Source organism: Cavia porcellus, unplaced genomic scaffold (genome assembly GCF_034190915.1).
Source record: "Cavia porcellus strain 051 isolate PalLab524CR breed Dunkin Hartley unplaced genomic scaffold, mCavPor4.1 scaffold_16, whole genome shotgun sequence".
In the NCBI taxonomy this organism is placed as follows: Eukaryota; Metazoa; Chordata; class Mammalia; order Rodentia; family Caviidae; genus Cavia; species Cavia porcellus.
This window is the reverse complement of record NW_026947499.1, coordinates 48,899,147-48,916,169: the sequence shown is the minus strand read 5'-3', so window position 1 is coordinate 48,916,169 and position 17,023 is coordinate 48,899,147. Positions and strand designations below refer to the sequence as shown.

At 39.4% G+C, this 17,023-nt stretch overlaps 1 protein-coding gene across 2 annotated transcripts in view; it reads left to right on the top strand.

The window, feature by feature from the left end:
• Nucleotides 1–16,776, top strand: part of Rrn3 (RRN3 homolog, RNA polymerase I transcription factor) — a 29,792-nt gene extending 13,016 nt beyond the window's left edge. For both annotated transcript variants that reach the window (XM_003478187.5, XM_013142041.3), the window contains exons 9-18: nucleotides 262–360; nucleotides 1,919–2,011; nucleotides 3,512–3,650; nucleotides 5,553–5,683; nucleotides 7,096–7,226; nucleotides 8,435–8,619; nucleotides 10,734–10,842; nucleotides 13,126–13,278; nucleotides 14,020–14,107; nucleotides 14,950–16,776. In XM_003478187.5, the coding sequence (XP_003478235.1) occupies nucleotides 262–360; nucleotides 1,919–2,011; nucleotides 3,512–3,650; nucleotides 5,553–5,683; nucleotides 7,096–7,226; nucleotides 8,435–8,619; nucleotides 10,734–10,842; nucleotides 13,126–13,278; nucleotides 14,020–14,107; nucleotides 14,950–15,132 (1,311 nt within the window). In that variant the 3' untranslated portion in view covers nucleotides 15,133–16,776. The remainder of the gene's footprint in view (nucleotides 1–261; nucleotides 361–1,918; nucleotides 2,012–3,511; nucleotides 3,651–5,552; nucleotides 5,684–7,095; nucleotides 7,227–8,434; nucleotides 8,620–10,733; nucleotides 10,843–13,125; nucleotides 13,279–14,019; nucleotides 14,108–14,949) is intronic.
• The last annotated feature ends 247 nt before the right edge of the window (nucleotides 16,777–17,023 follow it).

The following is a 17,023-nucleotide window of genomic DNA, read 5'->3' as shown; positions in this document are numbered from 1 at the left end:
AGTAATTTTTATTTAAACTATAGCCAAGAGGTAGTGGTCCATGCCTAGAATCTCAGCATTCATAAGGCTAAGGCAGGAGAATCACCATGAGTTTGGGACCAGCCTACGCTACATAGTGAGTTCTGGGCTAACCCGAACTACATGGTGAGACCCTCTCTCAAAATAAAAACAAAAAAACTAACTATATAGTTGATACTTTGCTTGTACAATTATGAAACCATCTGTGCTAAAACACTTATTTTTTGATGTTTTGTGCTTTAGGAATGTTACGTTCATAATTTACTAAGGATAAGTGTCTATTTTCCAACCTTAAGGCATGAAATTCTAGAACTTGTTATTGAAAAGCTACTCAAGTTGGATGTAAGTATTAATCTAATTTTTCTCTTGATTTTTCGCCTATGGAATATACAGTACTTGTTATAATAATAGTATGTGAAACAGTAGTAACAACAGTGCAAAAGATTCCAGTTTCACTCTTATTTGCTTTATTTAACGGTCCCCAGACTCTGTGTGCTGGGGTTTCCAAGTGCACATAATGAAGAAGTGGCCGCAGTAAGATTGCATAAAGAGTTTAAAAGGGAATGGTGGATTCTAGGAAGGAAAGGTGAACTGGTCCCTAAGACTGAGTTGGAAGTGGAGAAGCAGAGCGTAGGGAAATCTTGTAGTTACCTGTGGAATGGATTGTTGATGTTTCCATTAATAGCAAAAAGAAATGAGGAGGTTGAAAGATCCATGCTCCTTTCTAGACAGTTGAGTTGCTGCTAGGGCTCCTAGATGAATACTCACCAGGTGGCTGTAGCTGCAGGAGAGGGACTGAGAACAGACCTATGGAACTGTACAGGTGAGGCTGCAGAGGGGCAGGGTGGTCAGAAGGTGGGAAAGCCAGTGTGAATGCTGCAGGAGAATTCTTAAGAATGACCTGTGCAGCCCCATCATGTGTTGCTGACATTTTGAAGAAGATTGAGAAAAGCAGAATACTTGGATTTGGTGGTCTTTGGTGCCTTTTGGAAGGCCTTGTCACTGAAGAGACCGACACTGTTTCAGGAGATAGTGTGGATGGTTAAAAGTGGGGCTGGTAGAGATCTCCTTTAGTGTTACTGGTGAGGGATAGGCACAGAGCAAGTGGTGAGAGACCTGGGTCAGAACTTGGAAGACTGAAGCAGGTTTGTGGCCTGGGAAGATCAAAGTCTTGGTGAAGAAAAACATTTTTACTGTAGGGGAGCTGGGAGAGGAAGAAAGCAGATCTACAAAGAGCTGGAAGTTGGATATGTATGCACTTTCCTTTGGAGTTCTGCCAACTGCCTATGTAATCCTTGTAGTCTTTCTCTGGTGTATTTTAAAGGAGCGTTTTAAAGTATGCCTACAGAGCTGGGGATATGTAGCTAAGTGGTGTAGCACCTGCTTGGCAAATGTGAGAACCTGAGTTTGATTCCTGATACCAAAAATAAAAGTATGCCTGCAAAGATCATGTGTAGAGAGTTTAAAAAGGCATGATTAGAACAGTTTGTTAAAGTGAGGTATATGAAGTGAGGTAAAATATTTAATCATTCACATTTGCTGGTACTTTATTTCTGCTCTGATAATTGATGATAATGCTTAATAAAACATGTATGTGTCTTGAGCATACCCAGGCAAAATAAATATTGGCTGTTGAGGCTGATTTAGAGTATCTTGTCACAGTTATATTGATTTTATTTATGCAGTAAGAGGCTTGCATTGTAATGTTTAATACTGAGTATAATATAAAATTCCTTCATGATGCAAATCAGTTTATAGGTTTGTACTATAATTGTGCTGTATAAGGTGCTATTGTGGCCTTTGAAGTATGTGTAGCAGATGAATTCCAGCCCTCAACTAGTTGTATTTTAAGTGCCTATATTACTTACTTTTTGCTTACTACTGTTTTGTTATGTTGTAGGTGAATGCATCAAGGCAGGATATTGAAGATGCTGAGGACACAGCCGCTCAAGCTTGCAGTGGGACAGATTCCATGGAAGGATTATTTAATATGGTGAGCATTTCTGATAAAGCTTATCTGTGTCTATGAAGTTCATCATTTCAGAGTATAGAAAGATATATATATAAGGGGCTTACCGTTTTCAAGGCTTTAGGTTAAAACAATTAAAAATAGTTTAGCAAATCTAAAAATAATTCCTTACATAAGTATTTTGCCATCTTGTTGACTGTATAGTATAATTAATTTGAATTAGGATTTGGTGAAATATTTTCATTCTTTTTTGGAGAGGAATGGGGTTTGATTTTGATTTTTTGAGACATGGTCCTGCTATGTAGTTCAGGCTGATCTTGAGCTCTCAGTGGTCCTTTTGCCTTAGTCTCCTGAGTGCTGAGATTATAGGCATGCACTACTATACCTGGTTGATTTTCATTCATATAATGTTTTTAGTGTTTGTGCTGGAGCAAATGGTAAACAGAAAACCACAGTAGTTTAGTTTTTGTTTTGCCAACTAGATATGTTAAGGCTGCAGTTTACCATGTTGGGTATTAGCTGAGCACTGATGGGGTCAATTGATGTGGAGCCTAAGTCTTCAGGGGTTCTGTGGGAGAGTTTGCCAGGGAGCAGCAGAGAGAAAGGGAAAGAGCTAAGTAAACACTTAGCTCCCTTGGCAAGCAGCAGTAGCCTGGTCTTATGAGTTGCTCTGGAACATGAATTGCTCTGAAGACTTTGATCCTAGCTTGAAGCCGGGGAGATATGCTCTTCTGACCCCTTGTCAGTCAGAGGGACGGTCTCGGCTCCTTTTGTGCTGGGCAAGGGGAACACCTGCTGGTTCTTGCCAGGCAACACTCACGGCAACCTCAAGATTGATACCCTGACCTGGAAAAGGGAACCCAGCACTAAGAGTGCCCACCAGGGTGGGCATCAGCAGCAGGGACAAGGGAAGCCTGATAGTTGCATGATCAAGTAAGTCTGCTGAGGTCCTTGAAATGACATTCTAGCCTGTGGCTCTCTCAGGGCTAGAACAGAGCCTTAGCATGGGCAGGGTCCTGGGTTCAATCCTACAGTCAACAAAAAAAGTATACTCAAGCTGGAGCTCTGAATCTGCTTTTATTTATTTATTTATTGTCTTTTTCTTTTTTATCGGTACCGGGGATCGAACTCACGACCGCCTGCTTGCAAGGCAGGCACTTACGCAGCTGAGCTAAATCCCCAATCCCTCTGTTTTTATTTTAAATTTCGTAAGTGAAGCTGGGCGTGGTGGCTCACACCTGTAATCCCAGTACTCTGGAGGCTGAGGTGGGAGGATCGTTGCAAGTTCGAGACCAGCCTAAGCTACAAAGTGAGCTCAAGGCCAGCCTGAACTGCACTGCAAGACCCTGTCTCAAAAAAAATTTTATAAGTGGTTCTGGTCAGATCCCTGAATGAGAGCCCCTGCCTAGGAACATATTTACGTATTTGCTTCCTTTTCCTGTAGAGAAAATAATCGCTTGAGAGAGTTTTCCCACTAAATCACTTTCACTGAATTTGTAAATGTCCGTTTTTTCTTCTTCAAAGGATGAAGATGAAGAACCTGAATGTGAAGCAAAGGGTACTCCTGAGCAGCTTGGTCAGATGGTCCATCCTGTAGCTGAACGCCTGGACATCCTGCTATCCTTGCTTTTGTCCTATGTCAAGGATGTCTGCTATGTGGATGGTAACAACCTGTGATCCTCAGTAGCTAATGTGGGCTCTGCACTGGGCATCTTTTGTATATTATCTAGTACTGATAAAAAAAAAAAAATTATGAAGGGCTAGAGATAGCTCAGCAGCACAGCTTCTGCCTGGCAAGCGCAAGGTCATGAGTTTGATCCCCAGTACCCGCCTGAAAAAAAAAATCTAGTATGAAAGGAAAAAGAATTGGCCGGGGATTTAGCTCAGCGGCATAAGCGCCTGCCTTGGTAGCAGGCAGTCGTGAGTTCGATCCCTGGTACTGAAAAAGACAAAAAAAAAAAAAAAAAAAAAGGAAAAAGAATTTAGAGAGATCAACTCTTGCCAGTGTCACACAGCTTGAAAATGGTGGGGTTAGTATTGAGACTCAGTTGTATTTATTGTCAAAGCCAGTGTTTTCATTATTGCATTAAAATATTACGGAGTTTGGTCAGTCTGAAGCAGAGGTCAAATTATACTTACATTGCTCAGGACATTAAGAATGGTGCAGAGGTGGGCACTGCAGCGTGGCCTTTAGTGTTACATACTTAATTATTGGTACTACTGCCATGCCGGTGTCGGGACTATACTAGACAAACCAGTGTGCTTCTTGCCCTAGATACTTTGTCATAAAAAATACACAAAATTTTTGTCTGTGTACTTCGAAAGATTTAATAATGAGGCTAGTTATTTAGCATGAGAAGACATGAATGTGGTTGACCTTACTATTCTTTTTAACTGTTCTGCCATTTAAAAAATAAGACATGTTGATTAGACAAAATCTTGAAAGTATAGGAAAGGATAAGGACAATTTAAATGGCCACATTCCTGCTAGTCAAAGGATCGTTATTAGCATGTTGATATGTTTTCCTTTTCTGTTAGCATGTGTATATTTATGGCTTTATTGATTATTTAGGTGCTAGGGATCAAACCGAGGGCCTTGTGCATGCTAGGCAAGCAGTATTCCATTAAGCTACGTCCTTAGCCCCAGATAAACCTGGATTTGAGAGTCACACTCAACAGTGTTTCATAGTCTGCCCTTTCCCTGAGTTGTGGCTGCACTCTCACACAGTTCACTGTTCTAAAGCAGTTTTCTTTTTTATCCCCAGTGTTGGGGATTGAGTCAAGGGCTTCATGCTTGCCAAACAAGTGCTCTAATTCTGAGCTACGTCTCAGACTTACTTTATTTTATGACAAGATCTTTGTCGGGACTGGCCTCAAACCAGTCATCTTCATGCCTCTGCCTCCTGAGTATCTGGGATTACCACCCATGTCTCTATGCCTGGCCTAAAGTAGTTTTCATTGATTATATGGATTTAACTAGTTTCTTTTTTCACTATAAATAACAGCATAATAAAATCCTATACATATGTCTTCAGTTATTTTCCTTGTGATAAATTTCTGGCTGTGCCAGTTATATCTTTTGTTTCATAAAGTTGCCCTTCAAAAATATGTAGATTTATAGCTTCACAAATGTGTGTGTGAAGTGACAGTCTGCTTACTTCCTTGTCAGTTCTGGGTAATTACTGTTTTCATTGCTGTTGTTGTTGCTGTTGTACTGGGGATTTTTTTTTTCTTTTGGTACTGGGGTTCAAACTCACAACCTTGTGCTTGCCAAGCAGGAATTTATGCTACTGAGCTAAATCCTCTGCCCTGTATTGAACCCAGGATTGAACCCAGGGCCTTTGCACCCAGGGATTTGCAGCCTTAATGTTTTGAGACAGTTTTGTTAAGTCATGGGTTAATACACTTGAAAATCTGCAGTCCAGCTTTTTGTTTTAATTGTAGCCTAGTAGGTCATATGCTGCAGATCTTAAATATATTGTATTCTTTTTTAAAAATCGACAAATGAAACTGGTAGCTTGAAAAGAGCTATTTAAAGAACTGACATGCCAAATTTTCTCTGTAGGTAAGATTGATAACAACAAAACAAAGGATTTATATCGTGATTTGATAGCCATCTTTGACAAACTCCTGTTGCCCACCCATGCCTCCTGTCATGTACAGTTTTTCATGTTTTACCTCTGTAGTTTCAAATTGGTAAGTAAAAAGGTTATTATCTTATTCTGGTGTATAATTATTTCCTTAAAAACTAAGTGGGAGGGAGATCATGGGAATTTCTTTTACGTGAGCTTATTTTCTTACTACTGTTAATACAATGACATTCCTTCTTTTCCATACTGGTGGATGCCCGTCAGTGCAGCTGGGAGTTCTGAAGATGTTCTCCTTTGGTCACTAGGTGGTACCCTTTACGTCAGACTATATTAAAATCTTATATACGGCTGGCCCTGGTGGTGCATGCCTATAATCCCAGCACTCAGGAGGCTGAGGCAGGATTGCTGGGAGTTTCGAGGCCAGTCTGGGTTACATAGTTCAGAGCTAGTCTGGACAACATACCAAGACCCTGTGTCAAAAAAAAAAATCATATGGAAAATTTAACTGTTCCTTTGTTCTTTCTCAGCGTTGAGTCTTAACTAGCCTCAATTAAACTTTTTAATCCTGAATTTTAAAACTTCAGATTTTGGCTTTCTTTTGGTGGGGGAAGAAAATACAAAAGACTCCATTGACTTTTCTTTGCAACTTTTTGGTAGCTACTTTTTAGATGATGGGTAAGAAAGTTAAATTTAATCTACCCAAACCTTATGTTGTTAGCTTTAGAAAAGAGCTAGCTATTTGAGAGAAGTTAAATGATGATGGACTTTCATAAGAACCTTTGTTTTTCTATGATTCATATCCTCATTCAAATACTAGCTTTGTATTTTAGTTCATATTTCTCTGTATGGTTAAATTCATTGTGCTCAAAGACGGAGGATACTTTACCATTTGAGAAGATACTGTATACCTATTTCAGAGAAGTTTGCTGATTTCTTGCTTCCAGTTTTGGCTGGAATTCACCTTTAAGGGTCTTACAAAATCCAGATTCAATAGCCCTGTCGTAGATCTACTGAATCTGTATTGTTTGCGTTAATTTTTTTATTGTTGTAAGGCAGTCTTACTGTTTTGCTTAACCTGAATTGGAACTCCAGTGCTCAGATGACCCTCTTACCTAGGTCTCTGCAGTAGCTGGGACAGATGTCCAGCAAAATATCCTGTACTTAGCATTGATATAGATGCTCAGCTAGGATTAGAGTCCCCTGGGCTATTTCATACCTGAGATACCTTCAGTTTTTAGTATTCTTTTATGATGTTTCAAAAACTTACTGTATTTATTATTTAGTGGCATAACTGAGATACTAGAACTTGCTTCCCACATTGAAGAAGTGAAAAAATCTTGGGATTCTGATAGCCAGAATAGCTTAGGCATTAATAAGTGATCAGGCCAACATGTTCTAATTTTGGCAGGGGAGAAGGGGTTGGGGAGGTAACTGGGAATTGAACTCAGGGCCTCTTGCTTGCCAAGCAGGCGTTGTGTCACTGAGCTATATCCTTGGCTCTACATTCTCTTTATATAGGGATTTGCAGAAGCATTTTTGGAACATCTCTGGAAAAAATTACAGGATCCAAATAATCCTGCCATCATCAGGCAAGCTGCTGGAAATTATATTGGGAGCTTTTTGGCAAGAGCTAAATTTGTTCCTCTTATGTAAGTAACCTAATTTTGCAAGTACTTGTTAATATCATGCTTTATAAAAATGACAGCATTCGGGCTGGGGATTTAGCTCAGCGGCATAAGCACCTGCCTTGCAAGCAGGCAGTCGTGAGTTCGATCCCCGGTACCGATAAAAAGAAAAAAGACAAAAAAAAAAAAAAAAAATGACAGCATTGTGTCATGTCAAAGAAATATCTGTCTTTTGGGGGGGCCTATCTTTAAAGTGAAAAAATCTATCCCCCACCCCACTCTATGTAAGACATTCATATTGCTAGTAAGCATTTTCAGAATAGAGTGTCTCTTGTTTTAGATGTAAATTCTCAGGCAGAGCTTTTGGTAGCTGTTCAGAGTGGTTTCATTTGAATCTGAAATACATTTGTCTTCATTCACTTGGTATAGCATTATATACTGTTTTGATTGATTTCATAGTGTTGTCAGTTTTCATGAGCATTCCAAATCAAGTGTATCTGTTAGAGCTGAAGAAAACCCTTTTAAAGGTAATAGGAATGGCTGAGAATGTAGCCCAGCGATAGAGCGTGTCCTTAGCATATATAAGGCCTCTAAGGATCAAACCCTGGTACCAAACAAAAAAGTAATCCAAAGCCAGTTTCTTTGTAGGCAAAGATGCTCTTAAAAACTCTTTTGGAACAACTAAATCCACCTGATTTAAATTGTTGACCATAGGACTACATCAGAATACCATGCAGAGTAGTGGAGCCCATCAGACTGGTTCTTTTCTTTGTGAGATGTTGGTTCTTTGATCATACCATCCTCAGGGCTAGCAGCCCATCCAAGAAGGCCTTTAGAGTTGATTAGGAGAAACTGTCCTCCAACTCTTGGGATGTCCTTAGGGGCCTACCTGTTGTTCCCAGAAGGTGGGTGCTGCTTCACCTATATTGTAATTGAAAGGTTGTCTTCCACAATCCGTCTTCCTTTCCCTTCCTCTGCTTTTCTCTGTCTGTTTGGTTTGACTGTTTGGTTTGGGGTTCCCCCCTCACCCCACCCAGTGTTAAGAATTAAAACCAGGGATTCATGTGTCCTGGGCAACTGTTTAATCACTGAGAAGCTATATCTTCAACCAGGGTAATACGTAAAGCCTGTGAATTTTCTGTGGTTCATAATGAGTGGCAGTTGTGGGTCTTTATATCATTCTAGTTTTCTCATGAACAAGTAAAGTTGACTTGAACTTTTCTTCTTTCCAGTACTGTAAAGTCATGCCTCGATCTTTTGGTTAACTGGCTGCACATATACCTTAATAACCAGGATTCAGGAGCAAAGGCCTTTTGTGATGTTGCTCTTCACGGCCCGTTTTATTCAGCCTGCCAAGCTGTGTTCTACACCTTTGTTTTCAGACACAAGCAGCTTTTAGGTAGCAACCTAAAAGAAGGTCAGTAAGTAGGATTGATGGTCTCAACTGGATTTTCGTAGTTGTTATAATTCAAATGGTAATTCTTTGATTTTTTGGAAATTGTAATGGAAATTATGGATTCAGAAAAATGCATGTGCACTCACACTTCTACAAGTAATTCCAAGCATTTCACAGGTTCCTAGAAGCTTTTCAAGCCTTCTCTTTAACTGTGGATCTGTTTGAGGTTGAGAACCCCTACTTCAGAGAATGAAAGTGAAGCCTTCTTTAGCGATAGGGCTGAGTTCCTGTGCTGTGTTGATGCCCTGCACAGCACTTCCCATGCACCCCGTCCTTGTCCTGGGAACTGGCCACAGAAAGACTGTGATGTAGTTATTGCCAGGATTAGAGGCTGAAGCCACTGTAGGCTGATTGTAAAGCTGGGGTCATAGGATTATGCTCCTCTTTCTGAAGTATGGAGGAATAATTCATCAGTTTTCAGTTTTGCTGACTTCTAAGGCTGTTTGCAACAGACGAAACTTGTTAGTGTATTTTTCAGATGAAGAAGGTCCCAAGAATAATGTAATTGAATCAGTTTAGGTTGTTTTATTTTCATAGACAGTCAGATAAGTTAGCAGCTGTTTCCCGTAAGGCGTGGTTTCCCAGCCTTGGCTCTTGACGTTTTGCCTAATAATCCTTCAGCGGGGGCGGGGGGTTGTCCTGTATGTTTTTTAGCAGCATCCCTCACATCCTCTTACCAGATGCCTCTGCCTTCCCCTCCATATCCCCCTCATATACTTTATCAATTGTGACAACTAAAACCATCTCCAGATATCAACACCTGCCTGTCCTTTGGCGACACAGTCTGTTGAAGTAAGAACCAGAGCTCTTTACTGAATTGCACATGTGTGCTGCCACATATATTTACTTATGCCCTGCATGCTAAAAAGATGTAGGCATTAAAGTTATATGAGCTAGTAGGAAGATAAAGCTTTACAAGCTAAGGGAAATTCTGCTTTCCTTATAAATGTAAATGCCTGGGATCTTGATTAAAGGAAAATTTTCTTATAGGTTGTAACAGCCCTTTTATGTAAACTTTTAAATCAAAGTATATATTGAAGAAACTTCGTAGAAGATAGTCTTAAGCACAAGCTACAAGTTGTCTGCTTGCTTCTTAAAATAATAAAGTGCCTGTATTTTACCAGTATAGGAGAGGTATATGAGAAAGGCTGTCATGATATCACCCAGGCTATCCTCAAACTTGAGATCTTTATGCCCCAGCCTTCTGAGTTACTGAAGGAAAGGGGCCCCTAACCATGCCTAACTTAGTTCCAAGGCAGAGGTTTTGTCTAAAAAGGAAAGAAATATAAGTTAATCATACCTGAAAATAACACTGAACTTAATTCATAATCCAGGACATACAATTTTAAACAATACTTTTGTATTGTAGCATGTTGGATTTTAGCTGTAATCATACTTCATGGTTTTTCCTTTTCTATAAACACAGTGTATGCTGAACTTAAAAATGTGTGCATTCCACATTTTCATAGTTATAGCACACAGAGATCTTGTGCTTACATGGGTCTTTAAAGGAATCAACTATATTCAGAAAAGCTCTTTCAGCCATAAGTGAATGCAATAGCCTCACGATGTGTCTAATCCGACCTTTATTTAAAGCATTTTAAAAATGAAAAAAACTAGGCATGATGCCACTCACCTGTAATCCCAAGACACTGGGAGGCTGAGGCAGGAGGATTGCAAGTTTGAGTCCTAGTTGGGCAATTCAAGAAGCCCTTCTCTCAAAAAAGAAAGAAAAGGGGAGGGGCTTGGGATAAAGCACAGTTTAATCTTCAGTACAGTACCGCAAGAATGAATGAACAAATCAATGTGAGACATATACTCTGCTGCTGGCTATAGGGTCTCATTGTGTGGTTCAGGCTGGAGTCAAACTCAGGGTCCTCCTGTCTCAGCCACATAAGTGCTGGAATTATAGGCATGTGTCACCACTGCTGGCCCAAACTTTTTTTAGTATTTGTGCTGCTGAAGTGTACACAGTTGTTTTCTTAGTATGTGATAATTTGTGCTTTTGAAGATATCTTAGACTTTGCTATTGTATTTGTACCTTTTGAAAAACTTTTTTCTTCTTTAAATTGAAGGTCTAAGCTACCTTCAGAGTCTGAATTTTCAGCGTATTGTGATGAGCCAGCTAAACCCTCTGAAGATTTGCCTGCCTTCCGTGGTTAACTTCTTTGCTGCTATCACAAAGTAAGTTATTTACAGTTTCTTTTATGGATGTTATTTAAAAGTAAATGTGTGAGGTTGATGAACTATTGTGGTAGGGTTCTCAAAGTAAATATGTGTTTGTGTTTGTCTTATAAAATTCCATTGTTTTTGAAAATTAATAATAGAACATTAAAAGCTGAGCATGGTGGTGCACACCTGTAATCTCTGCACTCAGGAGGCTGAGGCAAGAAGATTACCTTGTGTTCAAGGCCAGCCTGGGCTACATAGTGAGTTTGATGCCAGCTTAAACTACATAGCAAGACCCTGTCTCAAAAAATTAAAATACTAATAACCCAGCTTTTATAGGAAATACTGCATTGAAGCTATTGTTTTTATACTTTGGTGTCACTGGAAATTTTTACTACTTCGTCGAAGGGGATAATTCGACAAAAGCCTAGCAACTTGCCTAACTCAACTATAAGCTGAGAATATATAAACTGGAGGTTCTGAACAGATTGACACCTGTAATACCAACAAAAATAAACTGGTCATGAGGTAAATGGTCACCAGTAAATTAGTTTACAGAAGAACTTTCTGATCTCAGGCCAAGTAGCTACTGCTAATACTTAGCCTTTCCTGTGTGTTAGGCACAATCTAACACTTCACATAGAACTCATTTGATACTCATACAACCTCCTGATTGTCTTATTTACCCCATTTATAAATGGGGAGATGGAGGCACAAAGAAATTAAATTCCTTGTTTAATGTCATATAGACTGCAGAGCCAAGACATAAGTGCAGGCAGCAGGGGTTGGGGTGTGGCCCTGTGGTAGAACACTCACCTAGTGTGCATGGAGTCCTAGGCTCAATCTCCAGCAGCAAAAATTTAAAAGCACAAATGTACCCAGTGTGGTTCCTTTGTTAGCACTCACTGAGTTACTCTGCTTCAAGGAGACAGTGATTTATTAGAGTTCGGGCATTTAAGTAGGTTATTCAGGCAGGATCATAGCTTAAAATCTTAAACAGTTCAGATTATTGTTCTTTTATGTCATGTTCTTCTTAAGCAGCTTGCTGTTACTCAGTAGCCTTAATTATTTGCTGAGCATCTAGTTCAAGAGGATTGAAGGTTGTAGCTCAGTGGTAGGGCATTTGCTTGGCATGTGTGGCATCCTAGGTTCGATTACATTGATCCCTAGCACTACCTAAATAAAAAGACACCAAAAGAAAAATTAAAAGGATTAGAAAAGGAACCAAGAAGTAGTAGCATCGAGCAGGTAGAAGATTCATGCACATTGACAAAGACAGGGAGCAGTTGGAAGGGTATGGACTGATAAAGTAAAGCAGAGCCAGCAACTTCTGGAAAAACCTCAAGAAAAGGTAGAGGGCAGCATCTGACAACCCAGTTGGTCAGAGAGGCTCAAGGTTCAGGGTTGGCATGTGCCACTGAGGCAAGGAGACAAACGTGCAGCAAGGAGCAGGGGACTAAAATAAAGGTCAGTGTCTAGGAGCTTGTGTGTATCAGTCTGCAGCTGTGGGTTTTGCTTCCTGATGGTTCTGAGCTGCAGCTATATTGACACATAGGGCTTTACGTTTATTTCAGCTCTGTGGTTGGCTTGGTTTGATTTTTGTAGCAAGCTTTTTTGAGATTTAGGCTGTGTTAGTTTTTAAGGATTGGGAACAATAGCTTAGAAACACTCTTGGCAAGGTCCTATTCCTCGTCACACACTCCGAAGTCCAGTAGCTGGGATCTGTTGGAGATTCAGGGCTTCGCTTGCACCAGTTGTATGGATTTGCTGATTTATACTCCCACCAGGAAGGAGAGCGATGCCATGTATTTCTTTTAGAAGTAGAAAGATTTGCTTAAAATGCCAGGAATGACCTAAGGACCCAAGAGTAAATCCCTGGCTACCCTGAGAGTGGAAGGTTTTCTTCAGCAGCAACCAAGTTTCCTGTCAGTAACTACCGTTGCCCCCTAAGTAGCTGCTGAGTCCCCTTTTATCAGTGCCCCAGTGTTTTTGCAAACAGAAATAAATCATCTATCTGTGTAAACTAAGAATTCTGCTTTGCAGACATACTAATTTTTCATAATACCTATTAATCTAAGCCCACTTTCATATTCCAAGTGCTAGTAGCCACATTTTCTTTCTTAGCAAACTTGTAACAGACCCAGGAAACTGCTGTAAAAGTGTTGTTTTATGTTACTTTCCTGTACTTACTATGTTAGCAGTAGTGCTGTAGTCATTACAATTCTCACATGTGTTGCATCCATGCTAGAGTAATTCCAGCCTGTCACCTCCATCTGTGTTGGTTTTGGTGTTCTGCAGTAAATATCAGCTCGTCTTCTGCTACACTATCATTGAGAGGAACAATCGGCAGATGCTACCAGTTATTAGAAACACAGCTGGCGGGGACTCAGTGCAGACCTGCACAAACCCACTTGACACCTTCTTCCCCTTTGATCCTTGTGTGCTTAAGAGGTAGGTCATTCCAAGCGCTGGCCACTAACAGCGGTGAGTTTAACTGTGATAGGTACTTGGTTTTGCTACATTTGAGATTTAGGGTATCTCTGAACCCCCGTGGAGTACTCCCCCACACTTTGAATATGCTCATCATTCTTGGCAATGTATTTTTTTCTGTTAAAACTTCTTTTTTAAAATTTAGCCAGGTTTGGCAGTACATGCCTGTAATCCCAGCACTTGGGAGGCTGAGATGGGAGGATTGCGGTGAGTTTGTAGCCTGCCTGGGCTACAAAGTGAGTTCCAGGCCAGCCTGAACTGCATAGTGAAACTGTCAAAAAAACAGTAAATAAGGGCTAGGGGTTTAGCTCAGCGGCATAAACGCCTGTCTTGCAAGCAGGCAGTCGTAAGTTCGATCCCTGGTACTGATAAAAACGAAAAAGATAAAAAAAAAAAAAAAAAAAAAACAGTAAATGAGTAAATAAAATTTAAACATGCACTGTTTGTTGTGATCACTCCTTGTAGCTTAGAAACAGTTCCATTTGAAATATGAGAAACAATAGCTATTTGAAGTCTCATCTGTAGGAGGGAATGCAGTCAACAGAATAAGAGCCACATCAGTTATGGTAACATAGAATAGTTTTTAATATTATTTGAGCTATAGTCTTGGTTTTGGAAAATAGATCTTGTGAGAAAAAGGTATAACATGTTGTAGCTTTTGAAATATTTCACTGGACTTTGAAATGTGATCCCTAATGACAGGTCAAAGAAATTCATTGATCCTATTTATCAGACATGGGAAGACATGAATGATGAAGAGCTTCTGGAATTTAAGAAACCTGTAAAAAAGGTAAATTTATGATGTAGCATACTTTCTCACAAATTTTTTGTGGATGTGGGCCATAGTCACATAGTAAGTAGAACTGTTAGACTTTATTAATGCTGTGTTTTATTCATTTTACCTTTACAAAAGTCCAGGCCTGAATAATGTTCTTTTTGTTGCTGTTTTGGTACTAGGATGGAGCTCAGGGCCTTGTGCGTACTGGCAAGTGGTCTACCACTGAGCTACCTTCCCCTTCCCTCTTACATTTAATAAGTAATCTTTGGAAAGATTAATGTCTTTCATTCAGTCTTTTTAGATATAAGGGCTGTAACACTGAGCAAGAATGCCATGTTATGTTCTATGCCATCACTGAGCTTAATTATAAAGTATGGTGAGCAATTGTTCGGGTTGTTTGTAATGAAGTAAATATCAAAAGTACTTAATTTTGAAGTTAAGATATTTTATCTTCATCTTTATAGAAATGGCACATTCCTGCCAAGCATGGTGTCACATGTCTGTAATCCTAGCACTCAGGAGGCTGAGGTGGGAAGATTGCCACAAGTTCTAGGCTAGCCAGGACTAAATAATGAGTTCAAGGCCATCCTGAACTACATAGTGAGCTCTGTCTCAAAAAGAGGGAAAGAAAGAATCAACAAACTAGCACATTCTTGTGGAAAGGATTTTTTGATTTTGAGATGAGCTCTGCTGTGTTGTCCAGGTTGATTATAAACTGGGCTCAAGTGACCCTCCTGCCTCAGCCTCCTCGGTAGCTGGGATTACAGTGCATACCACTGTGCCAAATAGGAATTCCTGAAAACTTTCAAACCATTATTTATGAACTTACTGATAACCTGGATTTTGTATCCCAGGAGATAATAGAAGATGAAGATGATGACTTTTTGAAAGGTGAAGTGCCTCAGAACGATTCTGTGATTGGAATTACACCGAGCTCCTTTGATGCACATTTCCGAAGTCCTTCCAGTAGTGTGGGCTCCCCACCCGTGGTGTACATGCCTGTCCACTCCCCTCTGGTCTCACGAATTTGTGACTGAGGTGCATCGTTCTTCCCAGTATAGCCTTCAGTGCCCAGGCTCATACTGTTTCGGCATTGACTGGAGTGTAGGACATAGCTTAGGCACTGTACATTCTATTTATAGACATCATCTAGTATCTGAATGGACATATTTTTGTTGTTTTCTTTTGCTTCTCATAGACAGAAGACTATCATGTGCAATATTTTACAGAGTGGTAAATGTTGAAGACTGCTTGTTAATTTAATGTATTTTTTAAAAATGTCATTGTGAAATTTTTATATCAGCACTAGCCCATTTTAACAAATGGTCTTTTTTTTTTTAACATAGGATCTTTTTAGAGCCATAGTCACAGAACTTCCTTGGTATGATTTCAGTGACAAATCCTTTACAGTTCAAGGCCAAACTGAACTACATAGTGAGACCCTGACTCAGAAAACAACAAAAATCAGAATTTTTATTTTGTCTATATTGTTTGCTTCTGCTGTAAGTATGTTTCTGTGTTGGAACTTTACTGAGTTCAGAGAAGATGGATGGAAAGTGGGGCGATGCCAGAGCTGGTCTAAGATACTGCACTTTTGAACTGGCGTTGAACCTCTCCAGGGACTTCAGAGGACTGTAGAAGACAAGGGAAGAGAGAGGAATTTATGAAACAGGAGCAGACAAATAATGTACTCAGTGTAAAAATGGATTTGAAAGAAAAGTGGAGCTCCAGGTAAATGTAATTCATGTTGAGAAAGTGGGTTTGGGCTTTTGTAAAACATAAGACAGTATTTTATCCTTTGATTCCCAGGCATTCTGTTAGAATGAACCTGCTTATTTACACCAGCTAATTTGGTTTTGACCAGTATCATTTAGTTTTTTTGAAGTGTTTCTTGGTTATTTGGTAAAATGGTTTGTTGTCAACAATAGTTCAAAGTTACTCCTGCTGACTCCATCTAATGGTTGTGCATATCATTGATATAGCTTGGTGAAATCCTTCTGGAGCAAGTCTCCAAGTTTTTGAAACTAAACACCGAGAGAAAAGATTCTCAGCCTTGCTTTGAACAATTTCGTGCAAGTGCTTTCAGAGTCCAGAGTTTGAACCTTAAGTATATTTCCCTTTTGTTCCTTATATGTATACTTTGTGTCTTTGTGAAAAGTATATTTATTATCTGCCACACCTATTTATTTAAAGGCAAGCAGTATTTTCTTGATCACAAGTATTTCCTAATGAAATATTTCCTAGGGCTGTTGTATACACTCTTGTATAATTACATTTATGGCAATGTAGTTTGAATTGTCTGTAAATAACTTTTTTGGAAAAAGGAAATTTTTATTGCTTTAAAAAAGGTTTTGAATATTGGTGATTTTCTTTTGGTGACTTGATTCAAAGTAATTTAGAACCTTTAAAGTTCTCTTTTTTAACTGCTGACAAAAATAAGGATTTTTGTATCCTGTATAAATAAGTAAATGAAATTGTATCCACAGAAATTAGTAGGAAGTGAGTGGGGTCTCTGATTTAGGAAGTAGTTATAATACAGAAGAATGTATATATTTACAAATAAGTTATTTTAAAGCAAGTTGAATAAAATATCCATTGTGAAAATACAACATGGTTAACCTGGTTAAATTGTTATGTCAATAAGGAGGGGTACCTTAATAAAAAGACTTCTTACATAGACATTCTCTTGATGTCTGTGTGTATGTGTTACTGATGTTGTTTGTTATGTTATGCACTGTTTTTTTATGTTGGGAAACTGCTCCTGAGTCCTCACTGTCACCAGTGTATACTTTGGAATGTTCAGAAATAAACAACACACTGTGGTGAGGATGGCTTGTGAAGTGTCCACAACTGCCCCTAAGCACGTGCAGCCTGACAGGCCTGAATAGGTGCAAGGAAACAAACACCTTTCCAAAGGAAATTACATGC